The sequence below is a fragment of the Lepisosteus oculatus genome, chromosome 6 (assembly GCF_040954835.1).
Source record: "Lepisosteus oculatus isolate fLepOcu1 chromosome 6, fLepOcu1.hap2, whole genome shotgun sequence".
Classification (NCBI taxonomy): Eukaryota; Metazoa; Chordata; class Actinopteri; order Semionotiformes; family Lepisosteidae; genus Lepisosteus; species Lepisosteus oculatus.
The window spans coordinates 44,081,925-44,103,616 of NC_090701.1; the positions used below are offsets into that span (position 1 = coordinate 44,081,925).

At 50.6% G+C, this 21,692-nt stretch overlaps 1 protein-coding gene across 4 annotated transcripts; it reads left to right on the forward strand.

Moving 5' to 3' along the window:
- Positions 1 to 1,306: 1,306 nt before the first annotated feature.
- On the forward strand, positions 1,307 to 20,990 carry LOC102690412 (uncharacterized). 4 transcript variants are annotated; one of them, XM_069191413.1, is made up of 13 exons: positions 1,307 to 1,397; positions 2,005 to 2,137; positions 2,562 to 2,673; positions 3,538 to 3,631; positions 4,792 to 4,846; positions 9,151 to 9,291; positions 11,395 to 11,555; positions 12,251 to 12,349; positions 13,107 to 13,252; positions 16,691 to 16,862; positions 17,701 to 17,813; positions 17,924 to 18,008; positions 20,831 to 20,990. In XM_069191413.1, the coding sequence occupies exons 2-13, from the start codon at positions 2,023 to 2,025 to the stop codon at positions 20,885 to 20,887; spliced, it is 1,350 nt and encodes a 449-aa protein (XP_069047514.1). In that variant the 5' UTR covers positions 1,307 to 1,397; positions 2,005 to 2,022; the 3' UTR covers positions 20,888 to 20,990. The 4 variants fall into 4 exon arrangements, with proteins under 4 accessions (XP_069047514.1, XP_069047513.1, XP_069047515.1 ...); XM_069191412.1 differs by having other exon boundaries at positions 1,341 to 1,655; XM_069191414.1 differs by having other exon boundaries at positions 1,341 to 1,644; positions 1,986 to 2,137.
- The last annotated feature ends 702 nt before the right edge of the window (positions 20,991 to 21,692 follow it).

Genomic DNA, 21,692 nt, shown 5'->3' on the forward strand with positions numbered 1-21,692 from the left:
CCCTCCACACAGCCGCAGACGTGTCATCGCCTGGGCCGAGCCCCCAGGGGAAGTGTCTCCGCTGAATGAAACAGGACTCACCCTGCTAACTCGGAGGCCCCAGGCCGCCGCCTTGGGGACCCCCGTCCTCAGGGAACCCCGGCTCGCGGCTCGCAGGGCTGGACAGGGCCTGCTTTCCTGGAGCTGCAGAAAGAGCGATTGTACAGCGACCGAGTCCGCCATCGCGCTAGCCGTCCTCCAACATCAAGGGCGGACGCGGCTGCTTAGGGTCGCCCTTTTCGTGTCGCAGCGACGAAAGCTGCTTGTTTCACAAGAGGCTCTTTACTCTAGCAGCAGTTTTTACCATTTGTTATTTTATCTCAGGACCCAATCGAGCGCGTCCTCCCCATCGCCCTCCCCTCACGTTTCACTCCCTGCGTGTCTCCAGTGTTCACTGTACGTGTGTCTGTCCAGTGCTTGTGAGTGTGCAGAGTGTCTGCCCATTGTAACTGGACTGTTCTACTGTACTGGGACTGTAGCTCCTATTGTAACAGGACTGTTCTCCTGTACTGGGACTGTAGCCCCTATTGTAACAGGACTGTTCTACTGTACTGGGACTGTAGCTCCTATTGTAACAGGACTGTTCTACTGTACTGGGACTGTAGCTCCTATTGTAACAGGACTGTTCTACTGTACTGGACTGTAGCCCCTATTGTAACAGGACTGTTCTACTGTACTGGACTGTAGCTCCTATTGTAACTGGATTGTTCTCCTGTACTGGGACTGTAGCTCCTATTGTAACTGGATTGTTCTACTGTACTGGGACTGTAGCTCCTATTGTAACAGGACTGTTCTACTGTACTGGGACTCTAGCTCCTATTGTAACAGGACTGTTCTCCTGTACTGGGACTGTAGCTCATATTGTAACTGGATTGTTCTACTGTACTGGGACTGTAGCTCCTATTGTAACTGGATTGTTCTACTGTACTGGGACTGTAGCTCCTATTGTAACAGGACTGTTCTCCTGTACTGGGACTGTAGCCCCTAGTGTAACAGGACTGTTCTCCTGTACTGGACTGTAGCTCCTATTGTAACAGGACTGTTCTACTGCACTGGGACTGTAGCTCCTATTGTAACAGGACTGTTCTCCTGTACTGGACTGTAGCTCCTATTGTAACAGGACTGTTCTACTGTACTGGGACTGTAGCTCCTATTGTAGATGGACTGTTCTACTGTACTGGGACTGTAGCTCCTATTGTAGATGGACTGTTCCACTGTGTTCATATATTGCTTCACTGAAACAGTATCACCAGAAATTTGGGGGCTGTGACTCTGTGCTATTAATACCCCTCCTTCCCTGCCTGCGGCCTCAGAGCAGCTGCTGTGTTTTCACAGTCGCCGCGTGAAGACGTAGTGTTGTAAGTCCTCCTTTCTTCAGTTTTCCAGTCTGGATTATTGGAGTTCTTATGGAGCTGTGGTGCTGAGCCGGTCTCCAGCTTGACCCAGCCCGAGACGAGGGAAAACACTCACTCTGCACTCTCAGGCGCAGTCTGGGCTCGGGTTCGACGATCCAACATCGTGTAACAGGCAGCAGTTTTCCACCGATCGGATCCCGACAGAGAAGGCGGTCTCCTCGTGTTCCAAATCGCTCCCCGCCGCACACCTGTGAGAAAAGTGTCAGTTCCTTCAAGGCGTTTTCCTCTCTGTCTGGGCATTATTCCAGGAGAGCCCTGTGGTTTACGACTGCTTTCCCGGGTGGAAATATCCCTACCCTGGGAATAACAGCCCGGAGGTGTGCTGGTGTGTTTCAGTCACGATATGATACTGAGTGATATGTAGCAAGGCTGCAGTAAGGCACAGTGGCCAGGGATGTGAAGCTGTAACCGGAAGGCTGCGGGTTCGAATCCTTGTGTTTGTGCTGTACTCTTTGCCCCCATGACCCCTCCGGGAAAAGACCGAGTGAAGATGTCCGGTAGTGCGGCTCTTGCTATGCCTGTGTCCCACAGGTCTCTCTCTGTCCTCCAGGGGGCGCTGCTCGGGGAGATGTCTGGCCGACTGAAGTGGCGTTCTGCTGCCAACAGACCCGAGGAGTCGGGCCGCAGCACTAACGAGCGCATCCTGGCGGAGTGCCACACCCTCTACACCCACCCGAACACCGGTACCACCCAGCCGCCTGTCAAATGCTGCCGGATCTCATTCCTGTGATGGGCTCTCTGTCCCCTGAATCCTCTGACGTACCACTGTCTGTGTGCTATGAGATCTGATCTCAGTGTGCTGAGTCACTGAACTACCACTGTGCACAATTATCTCTGATCTCTGTGTGTGGAGTCACTGAACTACCACTGTGCACAATTATCTCTGATCTCTGTGTGTTGAGTCACTGAAGTATCACTGTCTTTGTGCATTTATCTGTGATCTCTTTGTGCTGAGTCACTGAACTACCACTGTGCACAATTATCTCTGATCTCTGTGTGCTCAGTCACTGAAGTACCTCTGTGTGCGATGAGGTCTGATCTCTGTGTGCTGAGTCGCACATGGGGTTCTCCAGAAAACTCCCCTCTGACTTCTCTCTCTGTCTGCAGGGCTACTGCAGTTGGCTGGGACTTTAGGTATCCCCCTCCTGGCCCCCAGGAAAAAGATCACAGTGATGGTGATGGGGAACCACTCAGCTGGCAAGAGCTCCTTCATCAACTGGTGAGATTGAACAATATCAGTCAGTGTGTCTGTACTGTATTAACCCCTCTCTCTCAGTGCAGTGTTAATGTCCTGTAGTGTCCAGTCAGTGTGTCTGTACTGTATTAACCCCTCTCTCTCAGTGCAGTGTTAATGTACTGGAGTGTCCAGTCAGTGTGTCTGGACTGTATTAACCCCTCTCAGTGCAGTGTTAATGTGCTGGAGTGTCCAGTCAGTGTGCCTGTACTGTATTAACCCCTCTCTCTCAGTGCAGTGTTAATGTGCTGGAGTGTCCAGTCAGTGTGTCTGTACTGTATTAACCACTCTCTCTCAGTGCAGTGTTAATGTACTGGAGTGTCCAGTCAGTGTGTCTGGACTGTATTAACCCCTCTCTCTCAGTGCAGTGTTAATGTACTGGAGTGTCCAGTCAGTGTGTCTGGACTGTATTAACCCCTCTCTCTCAGTGCAGTGTTAATGTACTGGAGTGTCCAGTCAGTGTGTCTGTACTGTATCAACCCCTCTCTCTCAGTGCAGTGTTAATGGACTGGAGTGTCCAGTCAGTGTGTCTGGACTGTATTAACCCCTCTCTCTCAGTGCAGTGTTAATGTATGTTCGAATCATTGTATATTGTAATGTACAATTGCTGTTTATGTTTGTGTACACTTATCCAACCCATATTATCATAAATATACAACGTTAATGTACAGTATGTAAGTGGTTACATTTATTAATATTAAAATATTAATGTTAATGATTTCCTATATACATATTTCTACATTACATACCGTAGACACATATGTACACGTGTATATTTTCTGTGTACTGTTCATGCGTGTCTCACGTCTCTTGGGAACGTGTTAGAGGTTTTGGATGTGCGTTTCTCAGGTATACTGGAGAACACATCCAGAAGACTGGAGTTGCCATAGAGACTCAAGGCTTCACCTTCATCACCAGTGGGAGACGCAGAGACACTCTGACTGTGAGTGTGAGGGGACAGGCAGGGCTCCACAGGACGAGCACAGCACACTGAAACAGGAGCTCTTTCAGCAGCCAGCCAGAACAGGGCTCGTACCCGGGGACGAGAGATTTGCTTGTGTAGTGCCCATGCTTAAGAAGTGTGAGAAAACCGACCCAAGTAATTATGGACCAAGGAGTCTGTCTTGTAGGACGTGTGTTGTTATGGAAACGATATCATCACCTGTTTGGGAATAATATCCTGGGAAACAATCAGTATAGATTTAGAAATCTAGGCGAGTCTGACCCAATTGATAGAATTTTTTGAACAAGCACCAATAGTAATGGACATAAGAAATGGTTATATGTCATGTTTAGAAAGGCTGTTCATAAAGTTCCTCACACATGAGTAATTCTCAGATCAGGAGAATGCTAGTGTTTGGATTGAGAATGAGTTATTAAACAGAAATCAGTAGGTACAGATAAGGGGTGAATATTCAAAGTTAGGTGATGTTATTATTGGAGTCCAACATGGACCTGTACTAGGAGCACTGCCCTTCTTAATTACAGTATGATAATGATGGAATTAGTGGAGTCTATCACGGGTCTCTACTAGGACCTAATTATTTCAATGGCCTAGATTGTAATATAATTAATTAATCAAGTTTGCAGACAAAACCAAATCAGGAACATTTGCAAACACTGTAGCAGCAGCACTCGAATTTACAAATGATTTAGATAAAATTCAAGACTGGACCAAATCCAGCTGATGATTAATGTTCACAAGTACATGATTTTACATACAGAAAGCAAAAATATAAAGTGTTCTACCTGATGCCAGTATTCCGGGTGATGTCTGAGTGCTGCAGATGATGTCAATATTCTGAGTGCTGGCAGAGTGCTGCAGATGATGTCAGTATTCCAGGTGATGTCAGAGTGCTGTAGTTGATGTCAGTATACCGGGTGATGTCAGAGTGTTGTAGATGATGTCAGTATTCCAGACGATGTCAGAGTTTTCTGATGATGTCCATATTCTGGGTGATGTCAGAGTGCTGTAGATGATGTCAATATTCTGTGACATCAGAGAGCTGTAGTTGATTTCATTATTCAGGGCGACCTCAGGCTACTTTATATAATGTTATTATTATTCCTAATATTGGTGTGATGAAAGCTGTTTTTCTTCAGGGAAATGCCACACTGCATCTCTACCCCCACTTCCAGAAGCTGCAAGAAATAACAGGTCAGTCAGTGTCTTCATCTCCAGCTCTGTGTGTGTCCTGTCCTCTCTCCCTCCCTCTGTGTGTCTCACAGGTCAGTCAGTGTCTTCATCTCCAGCTCTGTGTGTGTCCTGTCCTCTCTCCCTCCCTCTGTGTGTCTCACAAGTCAGTCAGTGTCTTCATCTCCAGCTCTGTGTGTGTCCTGTCCTCTCTCCCTCCCTCTCTGTCTCACAGGCCAGTCAGTGTCTTCATCTCCAGCTCTGTGTGTCCTGTCCTCTCTCCCTCCCTCTGTGTGTCTCACAGGTCAGTCAGTGTCTTCATCTCCAGCTCTGTGTGTGTCCTGTCCTCTCTCCCTCCCTCTGTGTGTCTCACAGGTCAGTCAGTGTCTTCATCTCCAGCTCTGTGTGTCCTGTCCTCCCTCCCTCCTCTGTGTGTCTCACAGGTCAGTCAGTGTCTTCATCTCCAGCTCTGTGTGTGTCCTGTCCTCTCTCCCTCCCTCTCTGTCTCACAGGTCAGTCAGTGTCTTCATCTCCAGCTCTGTGTGTCCTGTCCTCTCTCCCTCCCTCTCTGTCTCACAGGTCAGTCAGTGTCTTCATCTCCAGCTCTGTGTGTGTCCTGTCCTCTCTCCCTCCCTCTGTGTGTCTCACAGGTCAGTCAGTGTCTTCATCTCCAGCTCTGTGTGTGTCCTGTCCTCTCTCCCTCCCTCTGTGTGTCTCACAGGTCAGTCAGTGTCTTCATCTCCAGCTCTGTGTGTGTCCTGTCCTCTCTCCCTCCCTCTCTGTCTCAGAGGGCAGTCAGTGTCTTCATCTCCAGCTCTGTGTGTGTCCTGTCCTCCCTCCCTCTCTGTCTCACAGGTCAGTCAGTGTCTTCATCTCCAGCTCTGTGTGTGTCCTGTCCTCTCTCCCTCCCTCTCTGTCTCACAGGTCAGTCAGTGTCTTCATCTCCAGCTCTGTGTGTGTCCTGTCCTCTCTCCCTCCCTCTGTGTGTCTCACAGGTCAGTCAGTGTCTTCATCTCCAGCTCTGTGTGTGTCCTGTCCTCTCTCCCTCCCTCTGTGTGTCTCACAGGCCAGTCAGTGTCTTCATCTCCAGCTCTGTGTGTGTCCTGTCCTCTCTCCCTCCCTCTGTGTGTCTCACAGGTCAGTCAGTGTCTTCATCTCCAGCTCTGTGTGTGTCCCGTCCTCTCTCCCTCCCTCTGTGTGTCTCACAGGTCAGTCAGTGTCTTCATCTCCAGCTCTGTGTGTGTCCCGTCCTCTCTCCCTCCCTCTGTGTGTCTCACAGGTCAGTCAGTGTCTTCATCTCCAGCTCTGTGTGTGTCCTGTCCTCTCTCCCTCCCTCTGTGTGTCTCACAGGTCAGTCAGTGTCTTCATCTCCAGCTCTGTGTGTGTCCTGTCCTCTCTCCCTCCCTCTGTGTGTCTCACAGGTCAGTCAGTGTCTTCATCTCCAGCTCTGTGTGTGTCCTGTCCTCTCTCCCTCCCTCTCTGTCTCACAGGCCAGTCAGTGTCTTCATCTCCAGCTCTGTGTGTGTCCTGTCCTCTCTCCCTCCCTCTGTGTGTCTCACAGGTCAGTCAGTGTCTTCATCTCCAGCTCTGTGTGTGTCCTGTCCTCTCTCCCTCCCTCTGTGTGTCTCACAGGTCAGTCAGTGTCTTCATCTCCAGCTCTGTGTGTGTCCTGTCCTCTCTCCCTCCCTCTGTGTGTCTCACAGGTCAGTCAGTGTCTTCATCTCCAGCTCTGTGTGTGTCCTGTCCTCTCTCCCTCCCTCTCTGTCTCACAGGCCAGTCAGTGTCTTCATCTCCAGCTCTGTGTGTGTCCTGTCCTCTCTCCCTCCCTCTGTGTGTCTCACAGGTCAGTCAGTGTCTTCATCTCCAGCTCTGTGTGTGTCCTGTCCTCTCTCCCTCCCTCTGTGTGTCTCACAGGCCAGTCAGTGTCTTCATCTCCAGCTCTGTGTGTGTCCTGTCCTCTCTCCCTCCCTCTGTGTGTCTCACAGGTCAGTCAGTGTCTTCATCTCCAGCTCTGTGTGTGTCCCGTCCTCTCTCCCTCCCTCTGTGTGTCTCACAGGTCAGTCAGTGTCTTCATCTCCAGCTCTGTGTGTGTCCCGTCCTCTCTCCCTCCCTCTGTGTGTCTCACAGGTCAGTCAGTGTCTTCATCTCCAGCTCTGTGTGTGTCCTGTCCTCTCTCCCTCCCTCTGTGTGTCTCACAGGTCAGTCAGTGTCTTCATCTCCAGCTCTGTGTGTGTCCTGTCCTCTCTCCCTCCCTCTGTGTGTCTCACAGGTCAGTCAGTGTCTTCATCTCCAGCTCTGTGTGTGTCCTGTCCTCTCTCCCTCCCTCTCTGTCTCACAGGCCAGTCAGTGTCTTCATCTCCAGCTCTGTGTGTGTCCTGTCCTCTCTCCCTCCCTCTGTGTGTCTCACAGGTCAGTCAGTGTCTTCATCTCCAGCTCTGTGTGTGTCCTGTCCTCTCTCCCTCCCTCTGTGTGTCTCACAGGTCAGTCAGTGTCTTCATCTCCAGCTCTGTGTGTGTCCTTGTCCTCTCTCCCTCCCTCTGTGTGTCTCACAGGTCAGTCAGTGTCTTCATCTCCAGCTCTGTGTGTGTCCTGTCCTCTCTCCCTCCCTCTGTGTGTCTCACAGGTCAGTCAGTGTCTTCATCTCCAGCTCTGTGTGTGTCCTGTCCTCTCTCCCTCCCTCTCTGTCTCACAGGCCAGTCAGTGTCTTCATCTCCAGCTCTGTGTGTGTCCTGTCCTCTCTCCCTCCCTCTGTGTGTCTCACAGGTCAGTCAGTGTCTTCATCTCCAGCTCTGTGTGTGTCCTGTCCTCTCTCCCTCCCTCTGTGTGTCTCACAGGCCAGTCAGTGTCTTCATCTCCAGCTCTGTGTGTGTCCTGTCCTCTCTCCCTCCCTCTGTGTGTCTCACAGGTCAGTCAGTGTCTTCATCTCCAGCTCTGTGTGTGTCCCGTCCTCTCTCCCTCCCTCTGTGTGTCTCACAGGTCAGTCAGTGTCTTCATCTCCAGCTCTGTGTGTGTCCCGTCCTCTCTCCCTCCCTCTGTGTGTCTCACAGGTCAGTCAGTGTCTTCATCTCCAGCTCTGTGTGTGTCCTGTCCTCTCTCCCTCCCTCTGTGTGTCTCACAGGTCAGTCAGTGTCTTCATCTCCAGCTCTGTGTGTGTCCTGTCCTCTCTCCCTCCCTCTGTGTGTCTCACAGGTCAGTCAGTGTCTTCATCTCCAGCTCTGTGTGTGTCCTGTCCTCTCTCCCTCCCTCTCTGTCTCACAGGCCAGTCAGTGTCTTCATCTCCAGCTCTGTGTGTGTCCTGTCCTCTCTCCCTCCCTCTGTGTGTCTCACAGGTCAGTCAGTGTCTTCATCTCCAGCTCTGTGTGTGTCCTGTCCTCTCTCCCTCCCTCTGTGTGTCTCACAGGTCAGTCAGTGTCTTCATCTCCAGCTCTGTGTGTGTCCTTGTCCTCTCTCCCTCCCTCTGTGTGTCTCACAGGTCAGTCAGTGTCTTCATCTCCAGCTCTGTGTGTGTCCTGTCCTCTCTCCCTCCCTCTGTGTGTCTCACAGGTCAGTCAGTGTCTTCATCTCCAGCTCTGTGTGTGTCCTGTCCTCTCTCCCTCCCTCTGTGTGTCTCACAGGTCAGTCAGTGTCTTCATCTCCAGCTCTGTGTGTGTCCTGTCCTCTCTCCCTCCCTCTGTGTGTCTCACAGGTCAGTCAGTGTCTTCATCTCCAGCTCTGTGTGTGTCCTGTCCTCTCTCCCTCCCTCTGTGTGTCTCACAGGTCAGTCAGTGTCTTCATCTCCAGCTCCGTGTGTGTCCTGTCCTCTCTCCCTCCCTCTCTGTCTCATGTCCCCTGCAGGGAGAGATCTACTGATCCCAGTGTCCAGTTGATGGGACTGTTGCCGTGGAGGCAGCAGCCTGGTTTGTCTGACATGAGGGATTTAAGAAGAGCAATGTGCCCCAGTCTGGGGCAGTACCCCTGGCCTCAGGCTTCTGAGACAGAATTTCTGCCCCAAGATTAGAAAGGTGTTTCTATTGAAAATTGAAGATAAAGGGGTTTCACATCATGAACAGATTTCATCACTTAATTGGCTGAGGGATACTCCTCTCTGTTGAAACGTGCCCTTGTCTGTGGAAACCTACCCCATCTCTGTAGATGCCCTCTCTCCATTGGAGCCCCCCTCTCTATGTGTCAGACCAATTTCTGTGGGAGTGAAATTGATCAGTGAGCTCTGAGAGATATACAGGGGGGCGCTGTTCCCTCCCCGCTGGTGAAACTGATCTGCGACAGACAGGAGGCGCTGTTCAGCCCTGTTTCTTTGGCTGAGCAAAGGGACTGTCTCCCTCTCCCAGGAGTGTCGGACTATCTGTCCACAGAGGTGAGCACCTCCCGAGAGCGCAGGTTCAGTCTGGTCACCTTCATTGACACCCCAGGTCTGGTGGACGGAGATATGAAGTACGAGTTTGATGTGGACAAAGCGCTCATCTGGCTGGGTACGTGTCACACTGCACACTGGCAGAGATAGATACACACCGCACTCAGGCCAGAGACAAACACACACTGCACACAGACACTGCAATAGTGTACAAGAAGTGTGAAGTGTACAAGAATGCCTGCACTGTGCTGTACTGTAATAACACTGTACTGTATTGAATTGTAAAAACACTGCAATGTACTGTTATTGTACTGGACTGTCATAATTGCACTGTACTGTACAAATACTGCAATGTGCTGTAGTGTACTAGAAAACTGCAATGTACTGTAGTGTAATAACACCGCAATGCGTTGTACCGGTTTGTATTAACACTGCACTATGCTTTTTCTGAACTGTAATAACACTGCATGTGCTGTACTGTACTGGACTGGAATAACTGCACTGTACTGTACAAATAGTGCCATGAGCTGTAGTGTACTGGAATAACTGTACTGTGTTGTACTGTAATAACACTACACTTTGCTGTAGTGTACTAGAATAACTGAACTGTGCTGTACTATAAAAACACTGCAATGTACTTTAATATCACTGCAACACGCTATAGTGTACTAGAATAAATGCACTGTGCTGGACTGTAATAACACTGCAATGTAGTGTAATATCACTGCAACAGGCTATAGTGTAATAGAATAAATGCACTATGCTGGACTGTAAAAATACTGCTCTAATGTTCTCTACTGTACTAGAATAAGAGCTCTGTCCTATACTCTAATAACACTGTAATGTGCTGCACTGTACTACCACAGCAATGTCCTGTACTGTGCTTACACTGCATTGTGTTGTATTGATTTGTAATAACACTGCACTTTGCTGTAGTGTACTAGATTAAATGCACTATGCTGTACTGTAATCACACAGCAATGTAATGTACCGTGATTATGCTGCAATGTGCCGTACTGTACTAGAATCACTGTACTGTGCTGTAGTGTGATCACACAGCAATGTATTGTACTGTTATAACACTGCGCTGTGTTGTACTGATTTGTAATAACAACGCAATGTGCTGTAGTGTACTAGAATAAATGCACTGTGTCAGACTGTAATATCACTGCAACGTACTTTAATATCACAATAATATTACATTTGGATTGTGATCTTACAATGTACTTTAATATAACCACAACATGCTATAGTGTACTAGAATAAATGCACTGTCCTGCACTGTAACAATACTGCACTGTGCTCTACTGTACTAGAATAACTGCTCTGTGATGTGCTGTAATAACACTGTAATGTACTTTACTGAACTGCTGTAAGGCACAACCTCCTTCTAATAATGTAGAAAGCCCTGAATGCCTACTCTTTCAGTGCCTTTACTGCCAGGACAAATTTGCCCTATCTCATTTCACCCTAAGTGAAGAATTCTGTCCTTTTGTTCCAATTTTACAATGTGCACTTGTTCTCCAAGTACATTGACTTAATTTTGTCATAGACTTTAGCTCCTACACACTTTGAAAAGTTTGAAAAGTAAAGCATTCCTTTGTGCAAAATTAAATTATAAAGCAGGCCTGTACTGTATATATACATACCGTATATCTCAGCATGTTATTGTTGACTGTCTTGGCCACAGGCCCTTCATGGTCTGAAGACCTGGAGTTTGTCTAGTATGTCATGCTCTGTGATCGGGATGTCTAAGAGGTTTTAGCTGTCTTTTATAATTAATTCAAATATTGTCAGTTTTTTGGTGAGTCTGTACTGTATTAACCCCTCTCTCTCAGTGCAGTGTTAATGTACTGGAGTGTCCAGTCAGTGTGTCTGGACTGTATTAACCCCTCTCTCTCAGTGCAGTGTTAATGTACTGGAGTGTCCAGTCAGTGTGTCTGGACTGTATTAACCCCTCTCTCTCAGTGCAGTGTTAATGTACTGTAGTGTCCAGTCAGTGTGTCTGGACTGTATTAACCCCTCTCTCTCAGTGCAGTGTTAATGTACTGGAGTGTCCAGTCAGTGTGTCTGGACTGTATTAACCCCTCTCTCTCAGTGCAGTGTTAATGTACTGTAGTGTCCAGTCAGTGTGTCTATACTGTCTTAAGCCCTCACGCCCGCAGTCCAATGTGAACATATGCTGGGGTCCAGTCTTTGTGTCTTTATTGACTCCTTGCAGGTGAACATGTGGACCTGGTTCTGGTGTTCTTTGACCCACTGGGCCAGGCGCTGTGTGGCCGGACTCTAAACATTGTGGAGCAACTGAGTGACAAAGCAGGCGAACGAGTGCACTTCTACCTCAGCAAGGCTGACCAGGCGGGCAGTGAGAGTGACCGGCAGGTACGGACTCAGGCATTAAATTGCACACACCTGAGCCGACTACACACAGGTCAGCCACATATTCACTTGCACACAAGTTACGTATTTCACACAGGTGAGCTAGCTACATACAGCTCATGAAATTGCACACAGTGAGCTGAAAACACACATGTCATGAAATTATACAAAGGTGGGCTCATTACACACAGTTGAGCTGGGTCACCTAATTACACACAGGCCAGTGACTACACACAGTTCATGAAATTGTAAACAGCCGAGTAAGCACAGGTGAGCTGATTGCACACAGGCTGATAACACACAGGTCATGCAATGGTGAGCTCATAGCACACTCATCATGAAATTGCACATATCTGACGACAGAAAGGTCATGAAATCACACAGGTCATGAAATTGCAAAGGTGATGTATGTGCACACAGGACAGCTGATCGGACACAGGTCATGTAATTGCACACAGATGAGCTGTTTGCTCTCAGGAGAACTAATTGTCTTTTCAGGGCATTTACGTGTCTCGGAGAAATATGTACTGTTTGGCTCTCGTTATATTCTTGAGTATTTTTTTCTATTTTCTAGAATATTTTACAACCCATCTCTGCCTTTCTATCCAGTGTGATAGATCTGCCCGATTTGCCCGGTCAGGTTTCGGACAGCCTGCTGCCCCCCTCCCTCCCCCTGACCTCCTCTCTCCCCGTCTCAGAGGGTGCTGATGCAGATCGTCCAGGAGCTGTGTAAGAGACCGGCGCTGAACAAGTGTGGGTTCAACATGCCCACAATCTACATCCCCCAGGAGGAGAGGGTGAGACAGAGGACATTCACACCACACCTGTGCTGTGTGACCTGTGCAAGGAGCCTGGCAGCTTCTTCATGATCGTTCAAAAGTCATGCTCCCGGCAGCTGGAGAGTAAGGTTGTCAAGTTCTCCTGAGGCCACTGAGTTCTGTCCTGGCCAGGCAAGTGGCTCTGGAGTTTCCTTGCTCATCCTAGGCTTTGGTTTGCCCAGTTCCCTCCGATCCCCAGTGTCCTGCTGAGACCTGGACACTTAGCCTGAGTAGCTGCTGCAGTGAGCCCAGGCTCTGTGAAGCTTGCTCTCCCACGCCTTTGGTGCCATGCGTGTGATATCAGACGGTCTTATTTGTCTTTGCAGCAGCGTGCAGCACAGTCCTGTCTCTGACCGACGGCTGAGCGTTCGCGATAAGTAAGCTCTTAAAGTTAACATCCTCATCAGATCCCAGCTAACTCTGCCCATGCAGCACACAGTAAGCATGCCTGAGTCTCTCACACAAGAGAGGACTGGGCTCAGGTGGAACTCGTTTCATCCTGGCTATATTTTGGTGCTGAACATGCCTGGATGCTCAGTAAGTTGGCAAGAAGACATCCATCCACCCAGGGCAGGGTGACTGAATCACGCTCCCGTCCAAGCGAGGAGGATCAGACTCTCAGGCCTGCTCTCGGTCAGACTTCGAGTGACCTCCGTGTGTCTGCTGTCTCCTCGGTTTCCCTCTGTTTGCTCTGCAGGGGGTGGAAATGAATTTGTCCAACTGTACCCCCTCTCAGGTATGTCGCTGTGTGAATCAGATCGAGGAGGTGTGCGTGACGATAGAGAAGACGATAGAGCAGACCGTGCAGCACACCCTCGACCAGCTGGAGAGAGACTGTCTCACCCTGCGACAGGCCACAGACACTGTCTTACAGAGAGACAGGTTAGTGACGGCTCTGTCTGTCTGGAGAGAGACTGTCTCACCGTACGACAGGCCACAGACACTGTCTTACAGAGGGACAGGTTAGTGACGGCTCTGTCTGTCTGGAGAGAGACTGTCCCGCCCTGCGACAGGCCACAGACACTGTCTTACAGAGAGACAGGTTAGTGACGGCTCTGTCTGTCTGGAGAGAGACTGTCTCACCCTACGACAGGCCACAGACACTGTCTTACAGTGGGACAGGTTAGTGACGGCTCTGTCTTGTCTGGAGAGAGACTTTCCCGCCCTACGACAGGCCACAGACAGTGTCTTACAGAGAGACAGGTTAGTGACGGCTCTGTCTGTCTGGAGAGAGACTGTCTCACCCTACGACAGGCCACAGACACTGTCTTACAGAGGGACAGGTTAGTGACGGCTCTGTCTGTCTGGAGAGAGACTGTCCCGCCCTGCGACAGGCCACAGACACTGTCTTACAGAGAGACAGGTTAGTGACGGCTCTGTCTGTCTGGAGAGAGACTGTCCCGCCCTGCGACAGGCCACAGACACTGTCTTACAGAGAGACAGGCTAGTGACGGCTCTGTCTGTCTGGAGAGAGACTGTCCCGCCCTGCGACAGGCCACAGACACTGTCTTACAGAGAGACAGGTTAGTGACGGCTCTGTCTGTCTGGAGAGAGACTGTCCCGTCCTGCGACAGGCCACAGACACTGTCTTACAGAGAGACAGGTTAGTGACGGCTCTGTCTGTCTGGAGAGAGACTGTCTCACCCTGCGACAGGCCACAGACACTGTCTTACAGAGGGACAGGTTAGTGACGGCTCTGTCTGTCTGGAGAGAGACTGTCCCGCCCTGCGACAGGCCACAGACACTGTCTTACAGTGGGACAGGTTAGTGACGGCTCTGTCTTGTCTGGAGAGAGACTTTCCCGCCCTACGACAGGCCACAGACAGTGTCTTACAGAGAGACAGGTTAGTGACGGCTCTGTCTGTCTGGAGAGAGACTGTCTCACCCTGCGACAGGCCACAGACACTGTCTTACAGAGGGACAGGTTAGTGACGGCTCTGTCTGTCTGGAGAGAGACTGTCCCGCCCTGCGACAGGCCACAGACAGTGTCTTACAGAGAGACAGGTTAGTGACGGCTCTGTCTGTCTGGAGAGAGACTGTCCCGCCCTGCGACAGGCCACAGACACTGTCTTACAGAGAGACAGGTTAGTGACAGCTCTGTCTGTCTGGAGAGAGACTGTCCCGCCCTGGGACAGGCCACAGACAGTGTCTTACAGAGAGACAGGTTAGTGACGGCTCTGTCTGTCTGGAGAGAGACTGTCCCGCCCTGCGACAGGCCACAGACAGTGTCTTACAGAGAGACAGGTTAGTGACGGCTCTGTCTGTCTGGAGAGAGACTGTCCCGCCCTGCGACAGGCCACAGACACTGTCTTACAGAGAGACAGGTTAGTGACGGCTCTGTCTGTCTGGAGAGAGACTGTCCCGCCCTGCGACAGGCCACAGACACTGTCTTACAGAGAGACAGGTTAGTGACGGCTCTGTCTGTCTGGAGAGAGACTGTCCCGCCCTGCGACAGGCCACAGACAGTGTCTTACAGAGAGACAGGTTAGTGACGGCTCTGTCTGTCTGGAGAGAGACTGTCCCGCCCTGCGACAGGCCACAGACACTGTCTTACAGAGAGACAGGTTAGTGACGGCTCTGTCTGTCTGGAGAGAGACTGTCCCGCCCTGGGACAGGCCACAGACAGTGTCTTACAGAGAGACAGGTTAGTGACGGCTCTGTCTGTCTGGAGAGAGACTGTCCCGCCCTGCGACAGGCCACAGACAGTGTCTTACAGAGAGACAGGTTAGTGACGGCTCTGTCTGTCTGGAGAGAGACTGTCCCGCCCTGCGACAGGCCACAGACAGTGTCTTACAGAGAGACAGGTTAGTGACGGCTCTGTCTGTCTGGAGAGAGACTGTCCCGCCCTGCGACAGGCCACAGACACTGTCTTACAGAGAGACAGGTTAGTGACGGCTCTGTCTGTCTGGAGAGAGACTGTCCCGCCCTGCGACAGGCCACAGACAGTGTCTTACAGAGAGACAGGTTAGTGACGGCTCTGTCTGTCTGGAGAGAGACTGTCCCGCCCTGCGACAGGCCACAGACAGTGTCTTACAGAGGGACAGGTTAGTGACGGCTCTGTCTGTCTGGAGAGAGACTGTCTCGCCCTGCGACAGGCCACAGACACTGTCTTACAGAGGGACAGGTTAGTGACGGCTCTGTCTGTCTGGAGAGAGACTGTCCCGCCCTGCGACAGGCCACAGACACTGTCTTACAGAGAGACAGGTTAGTGACGGCTCTGTCTGTCTGGAGAGAGACTGTCCCGCCCTGCGACAGGCCACAGACAGTGTCTTACAGAGAGACAGGTTAGTGACGGCTCTGTCTGTCTGGAGAGAGACTGTCCCGCCCTGCGACAGGCCACAGACACTGTCTTACAGAGAGACAGGTTAGTGACGGCTCTGTCTGTCTGGAGAGAGACTGTCCCGCCCTGCGACAGGCCACAGACACTGTCTTACAGAGAGACAGGTTAGTGACGGCTCTGTCTGTCTGGAGAGAGACTGTCCCGCCCTGCGACAGGCCACAGACACTGTCTTACAGAGAGACAGGTTAGTGACGGCTGTCTGTCTGGAGAGAGACTGTCCCGCCCTGGGACAGGCCACAGACAGTGTCTTACAGAGAGACAGGTTAGTGACGGCTCTGTCTGTCTGGAGAGAGACTGTCCCGCCCTGCGACAGGCCACAGACAGTGTCTTACAGAGGGACAGGTTAGTGACAGCTCTGTCTGTCTGGAGAGAGACTGTCTCACCCTGCGACAGGCCACAGACACTGTCTTACAGAGGGACAGGTTAGTGACGGCTCTGTCTGTCTGGAGAGAGACTGTCTCACCCTGCGACAGGCCACAGACAGTGTCTTACAGAGAGACAGGTTAGTGACGGCTTTGTCTGTCTGGAGAGAGACTGTCTCACCCTGCGACAGGCCACAGACAGTGTCTTACAGAGAGACAGGTTAGTGACGGCTTTGTCTGTCTGGAGAGAGACTGTCCCGCCCTGCGACAGGCCACAGACAGTCTTACAGAGGGACAGGTTAGTGACGGCTCTGTCTGTCTGGAGAGAGACTGTCTCACCCTGCGACAGGTCACTTTTTAATTAATTGCGAATTAATTTTTCATTAGTGATTTCTCACTGCCCTATACAGTATAGCTTCCTCTTCAGCACTGTCTGCACTGCTGTGCCATTAGAGGAGGATGGGGGATTAACAGACTGGTGAGTGAAGCTGCTTCCCTGCTACTCTTGTCCTGGGTGTGACAGAGCAGCAGACATCTTGGCTTGGTGGTTCAGTCAGAGGAATAACACCACTGAAGACTCGAGAGGTTTTTAATCTCAGGTCTTGCTCTCTGCCTCAGCCAACAGGTGTCTCTCAACAGGAAGATCCAACTCTGGCACTTCCTGTTCGGTTGCCTTGGTTACCTCCTGCCCATTTGCCTCCTCTCCAGCTTTGTGATTGGCTGTTTCCCCATCAACAGCTTGATTGACATTGCTGGAGTAGAAGTGGCCCACGCCCTGCACATGTATAATGTAAGAACAGTCAGTCTCTACTCTCTTACTCTCCTGTTTCTCACTGGCTGGCTGTCTCTCTGTGGCCCTGGCTGTACCTCAGTGTCTCTCTGTGGCCCTGGCTGTACCGCGGTGTCTCAGTGTGGCCCTGGCTGTACCTCAGTGTCTCAGTGTGGCCCTGGCTGTACCTCAGTGTCTCTCTGTGGCCCTGGCTGTACTGCAGTGTCTCTCTGTGGCCCTGGCTGTACCTCAGTGTCTCTCTGTGGCCCTGGCTGTACCTCGGTGTCTCTCTGTGGCCCTGGCTGTACCGCGGTGTCTCTCTGTGGCCCTGGCTGTACCTCAGTGTCTCAGTGTGGCCCTGGCTGGACCTCAGTGTCTCTCTGTGGCCCTGGCTGTACCTCAGTGTCTCTCTGTGGCCCTGGCTGTACCTCAGTGTTTCTCTGTGGCCCTGGCTGTACCTCGGTGTCTCTCTGTGGCCCTGGCTGTACCTCGGTGTCTCTCTGTGGCCCTGGCTGTACCACAGTGTCTCTCTGTGGCCCTGGCTGTACCTCGGTGTCTCTCTGTGGCCCTGGCTGTACCACAGTGTCTCTCTGTGGCCCTGGCTGTACCACAGTGTCAGTTAGCGATAAAATAGGACTTAGTCTGGTTATATTTCTGAGGTGAAAGAAAGATGTTCTGACAATATGTTGCACATGTGGGTCAAATATCACCCCCAGGTGTTTTAATTTAGACTGAAGTTCAAGTAGGGTGTTCTGCGTGTGTTCTGCGTCTGTGGGGTCTACATCTGTGTGTGTTAATCTGTGCGTGTCTCTGCGTATGTGCCTCCTGTATGTGTCTTGTGTGGTCCTGTGTGCTACAGGTTGTCGTCTCCTCCCTGTGGGTCTGGCTGTGTGGAGACTCTCCTCTCTGGGGACTGATCCTGCTCTGCTCTTCCTGTCTCCTCTCTGTGCTCCTGTCCCGCTTCTACGCTGGGTGAGTACTCTCTGGTCACTGCTTCGTTAATGACCCCTAATGAACACAATGTCCAGTCCCTCTCTCTCCCTCTCTCTAACGACAATCTTGGCTCCTGGTTTCTCTCCCAGCTCCAAGCCCACACTGCCCCGCAGCCAGAGACGCAGGCTGGTGGACATGAAGAGACACATGGAGGAAGTGGTCATACCGAGGAAGGTACGGTCATCTGTCCACGGTCCAGTCTCTGTCCCGAGTCTCGTTCAGACCTCCAATCCACTCGCCACAGTCCAGTCCCTGTCCCGAGTCTCGTTCAGACCCCCAGTCCAACAGCCACAGTCCAGTCCCTGTCCCGAGTCTCGTTCAGACCCCCAGTCCAACAGCCACAGTCCAGTCCCTGTCCTGAGTCTAGTTCAGACCTGCAGCTCTTCTCCACTGTCCTGAGCCTCAGTGGGAGCTGCAGTCCAGTCTGCATGTTCCGAACCTCATTCGGACCTGTGGTCCCGAGCCTCATTCGGACCTGCAGTCTGGTCCACGCGGTCCCGGCTGTCTTGCGTCTGTCCGTCCCTCAGTGGGAGGAAGAGAGCAGGGCTCTGTGTGTGGAGGGCAGAGGACGAAGTGGAATCGTGGTATTCACAGTTCTTGATCGATCACTCCTGCAGGCTGGACAGACTCTCTGCTGTCAGGCTGCATCTGCCCACTCCTTTCTCCAAATCAACACCCCTCCCATCTCTCTAAACAAGCCTCCTCTTGCATAGAGCTAGCTAGTGCCAGCCTCTTTCAGTGCAATTCAATTCAAGGTGCTTTATTGGCATGACCGATGGGTACAATCAGTTTTGCCAAAGCAAATAAAAATACAATTAACATGAAACAAAACAAAACATAAAATAAAATAAAATCTACAGACATATTACAGACATTTAAAACAAAGACATATCATAAAATATTTACATATACTGTAAACATATGGAGCATTATTGGGAGACAGACTCAGTGTTCCTCAGGCTGTGACAGGAGATCACATACTGGGCTGCCAGTTCAACTGAGTTCCCTCCTCCCTCTCCCAGTAGGATTGGGACCCGTTGTGATTCCGGCAGGTATGGGATTAGATTTCTGAATTTAGGGAAGAATGTTTCTCTAATCCCAGAATATCTGTCACAGTGCAGCAGGAAGTGCACCTCTGTCTCTGTTTCTCCCCGCTGGCAGTGGGAGCACAGCCTGTCCTCTCTGGACAGCCAGGTCTGTCTGTGTCTAGTTTCTATGGCCAGGCTGTGGTCACTGAGCCTGTCCTCTCTGGACAGCCAGGCCTGTCTGTGTCTAATTTCTATGGCCAGGCTGTGGTCACTGAGCCTGTACTTCCTCAGCGTCTGTTTCATTTCCCTCTTTCTTATCTTGGTCAAATATTCGGCTAGTGTGTATTGTCTGTTTAGGGTTCTGTAGCATTCCAGTCTATGTTGTGTTTGTGTGTGTGTCCCAGTGTGTGAGATATTGCTATTTGATCTGTGCTGTGATGTGGTTGAGTCTGAGTTGTGGTGCTCTAGCAGTGCTGTCCTGAGGCTGGCTGGTGTCGGTGTGGCTCAGGTCAGTGAGCCTCAGGACCAGCTGGCTCAGGGGGATCTTTGCTGGGCTCAACTCTTGGCTCAGCAGGGCCTTCTGATTTTTGTCGCTGTTTTTTAGGTGTAGCCAATACTTTATTACTCTCTTCTGTATGTTTATCAATAGTGGGTACTGGCCTAATTCGGCCCTGTACCCGTTGTTAGGTGTTTTTCTCTGCACATGGAGGATGTTTCTACAGATCTCCATGTGCAGAGTTTCTGTGGGGTGTTTGTCCCATTGAGTGTAATCCTGGTCTGTGAGGTGACCCCACACTTCACTGCCGTATAGGGTAGTGGGTTGGATTACACTTTGAAATATTTGGAGCCAGATTCTTGTTGGTGGGTTGGTTGAAGAGCCTCCTTCTTATTGCGTAGAAAGCCCTGAGTGCCTTCTCCCTCAGTGCCTTCACTGCCAGGTTAAAACTCCCAGATGAGCTGATGGCGAGACCGAAGTATGTGTAGCTGGATGTGTGCTCCAATGTGTTGTTGTTAAGTGTGAATTTGTACCTGTTTCCCTGATGTCTCGCTTTCTTCTGGAAAACCATTACTCTGGTCTTGTCCAGATTGACTGTCAGTGCCCAGGTCTGACAGTACTGCTCCAGCAGTGCCAGGTTGTGCTGCAGCCCCTGTTCTGGGTCCAGATGGGCTGGCAGTGCCCAGGTGTGACAGTACTGCTCCAGCAGTGCCAGGCTCTGCTGCAGCCCCTGTTCTGTGGGCGACAGCAGGACCAGGTCATCTGCATAGGAGAGGAACTTGATTTCTGTGTTGTGTAGTGTGAGACCAGGGAGCTGCAGACTGTTCTAACATTCCTGCTGATTCGTTGATATAGATATCGAACAGTGTTGGGTTCAGGCTGCAGCCCTGTCTCACCCCACGGCCTTGGGTGAAGAATTTGGTCCTTTTGTTTCCAATTTTCACTGCACATTTGCTCTCTGAATATATTGATTTAATTATGTCGTACACTTTGCCCCCTATGCCACTTTGGAGTAGTTTTTAAAACAATCTTTCATGCCAAATCGAGTCAAATGCTTTTTGGAAATTGACAAAGCAGGCAAAACATTTACCTTTGTGTTGTTGGTGGATGTGTTTTTGTCTGTCAGTGCGTGTAGGGTGTAAATGTGATCAGATGTGCGGTGATCTGGTGGGAAACCGATCTGACTGATGCTCAGGACATTGTGTTCAGTAAGGAAGGCCAATGTTCGTGTGTTCAGGATACTGCAGAATACCTTCCCCAGATTACCGTTCACACAGATGCCCCGGTAATTGTTGGAATCGAGTCTGTCTCCACTCTTGTAGATGGGCCACAGGCTTTGCGTGGTCTGAGGGCCTGGAGTTTGTCCAGTAGCTCCTGCTCAGTGATTGGGGAGTCTAAGGGGTTTTGGTTGTCTTTGATAGCCAATTCCAAAATTTCGACTTTTTCATAAATGTTTCTCTGTCCACCTGCAGGGGGAGCTGTACGAGCTCTACCTGCGACAGTGCGTCTCGGACTATGACCTGCAGTGACCGAGGCAGGACTGCCGCTGGGCACAGCGAGGAGGCTTCGTCCAGCTGTACCGCTGTTATTCCAGGGTTTTTAAAGCTTTAAATAAAACTCAGGAGCTTGGAACCCTGCCCCTCTGTGAGTTTGAATCCTCTGTCCTCACCAGCAGGGGACACTGGTCACTCCTCAACATGGACAAGAACAGTGAGGGTCTGAGGACCGTGGTCAACATGGACGGTAACACTGAGGTTCAGGGGACAGTGGTCACACAACAGAATGGACCGTAACATTGAGGGTCAGGGGACAGTGGTCACTCTTCAACATGGACAGGAACACTGAGGATCGGGAGACAGTGGTCACTTTTCAACATGGACAGGAACACTGAGGGTCGGAGGACAGTGGTCACTCTTCAACATGGACAGGAACACTGAGGGTCAGTGAAGTCTTCACACAGAGACAGCAGGGTCAGTGACTTAAAGACTAATATTTAATGACCACAAGTAACACCTCTGTGAAACCAGATTTATTATCATTATCAATACCACAAAAATAAATACTTTACTATCAAACATTAGTTTTTAAAAATACTACAAATATTGTTTTTTTCAAAAACTAAGTATTTAAGTGTTCTTTTTCAGTGTATATTTTCAGCATTCTAATTTCACTCACCCGACACTCACTCCAACCTGAAACTCTCACTCTGCACTGACATACACTCACTGTGCCCTGACACATCTTCCATTCATGTCCATGTTTCAGCATCTTGACTCACAGAACTCTGTCTCTGCCCTGACACCCTCTCCCTCTCCCTCTCCCCCAACACCCTCA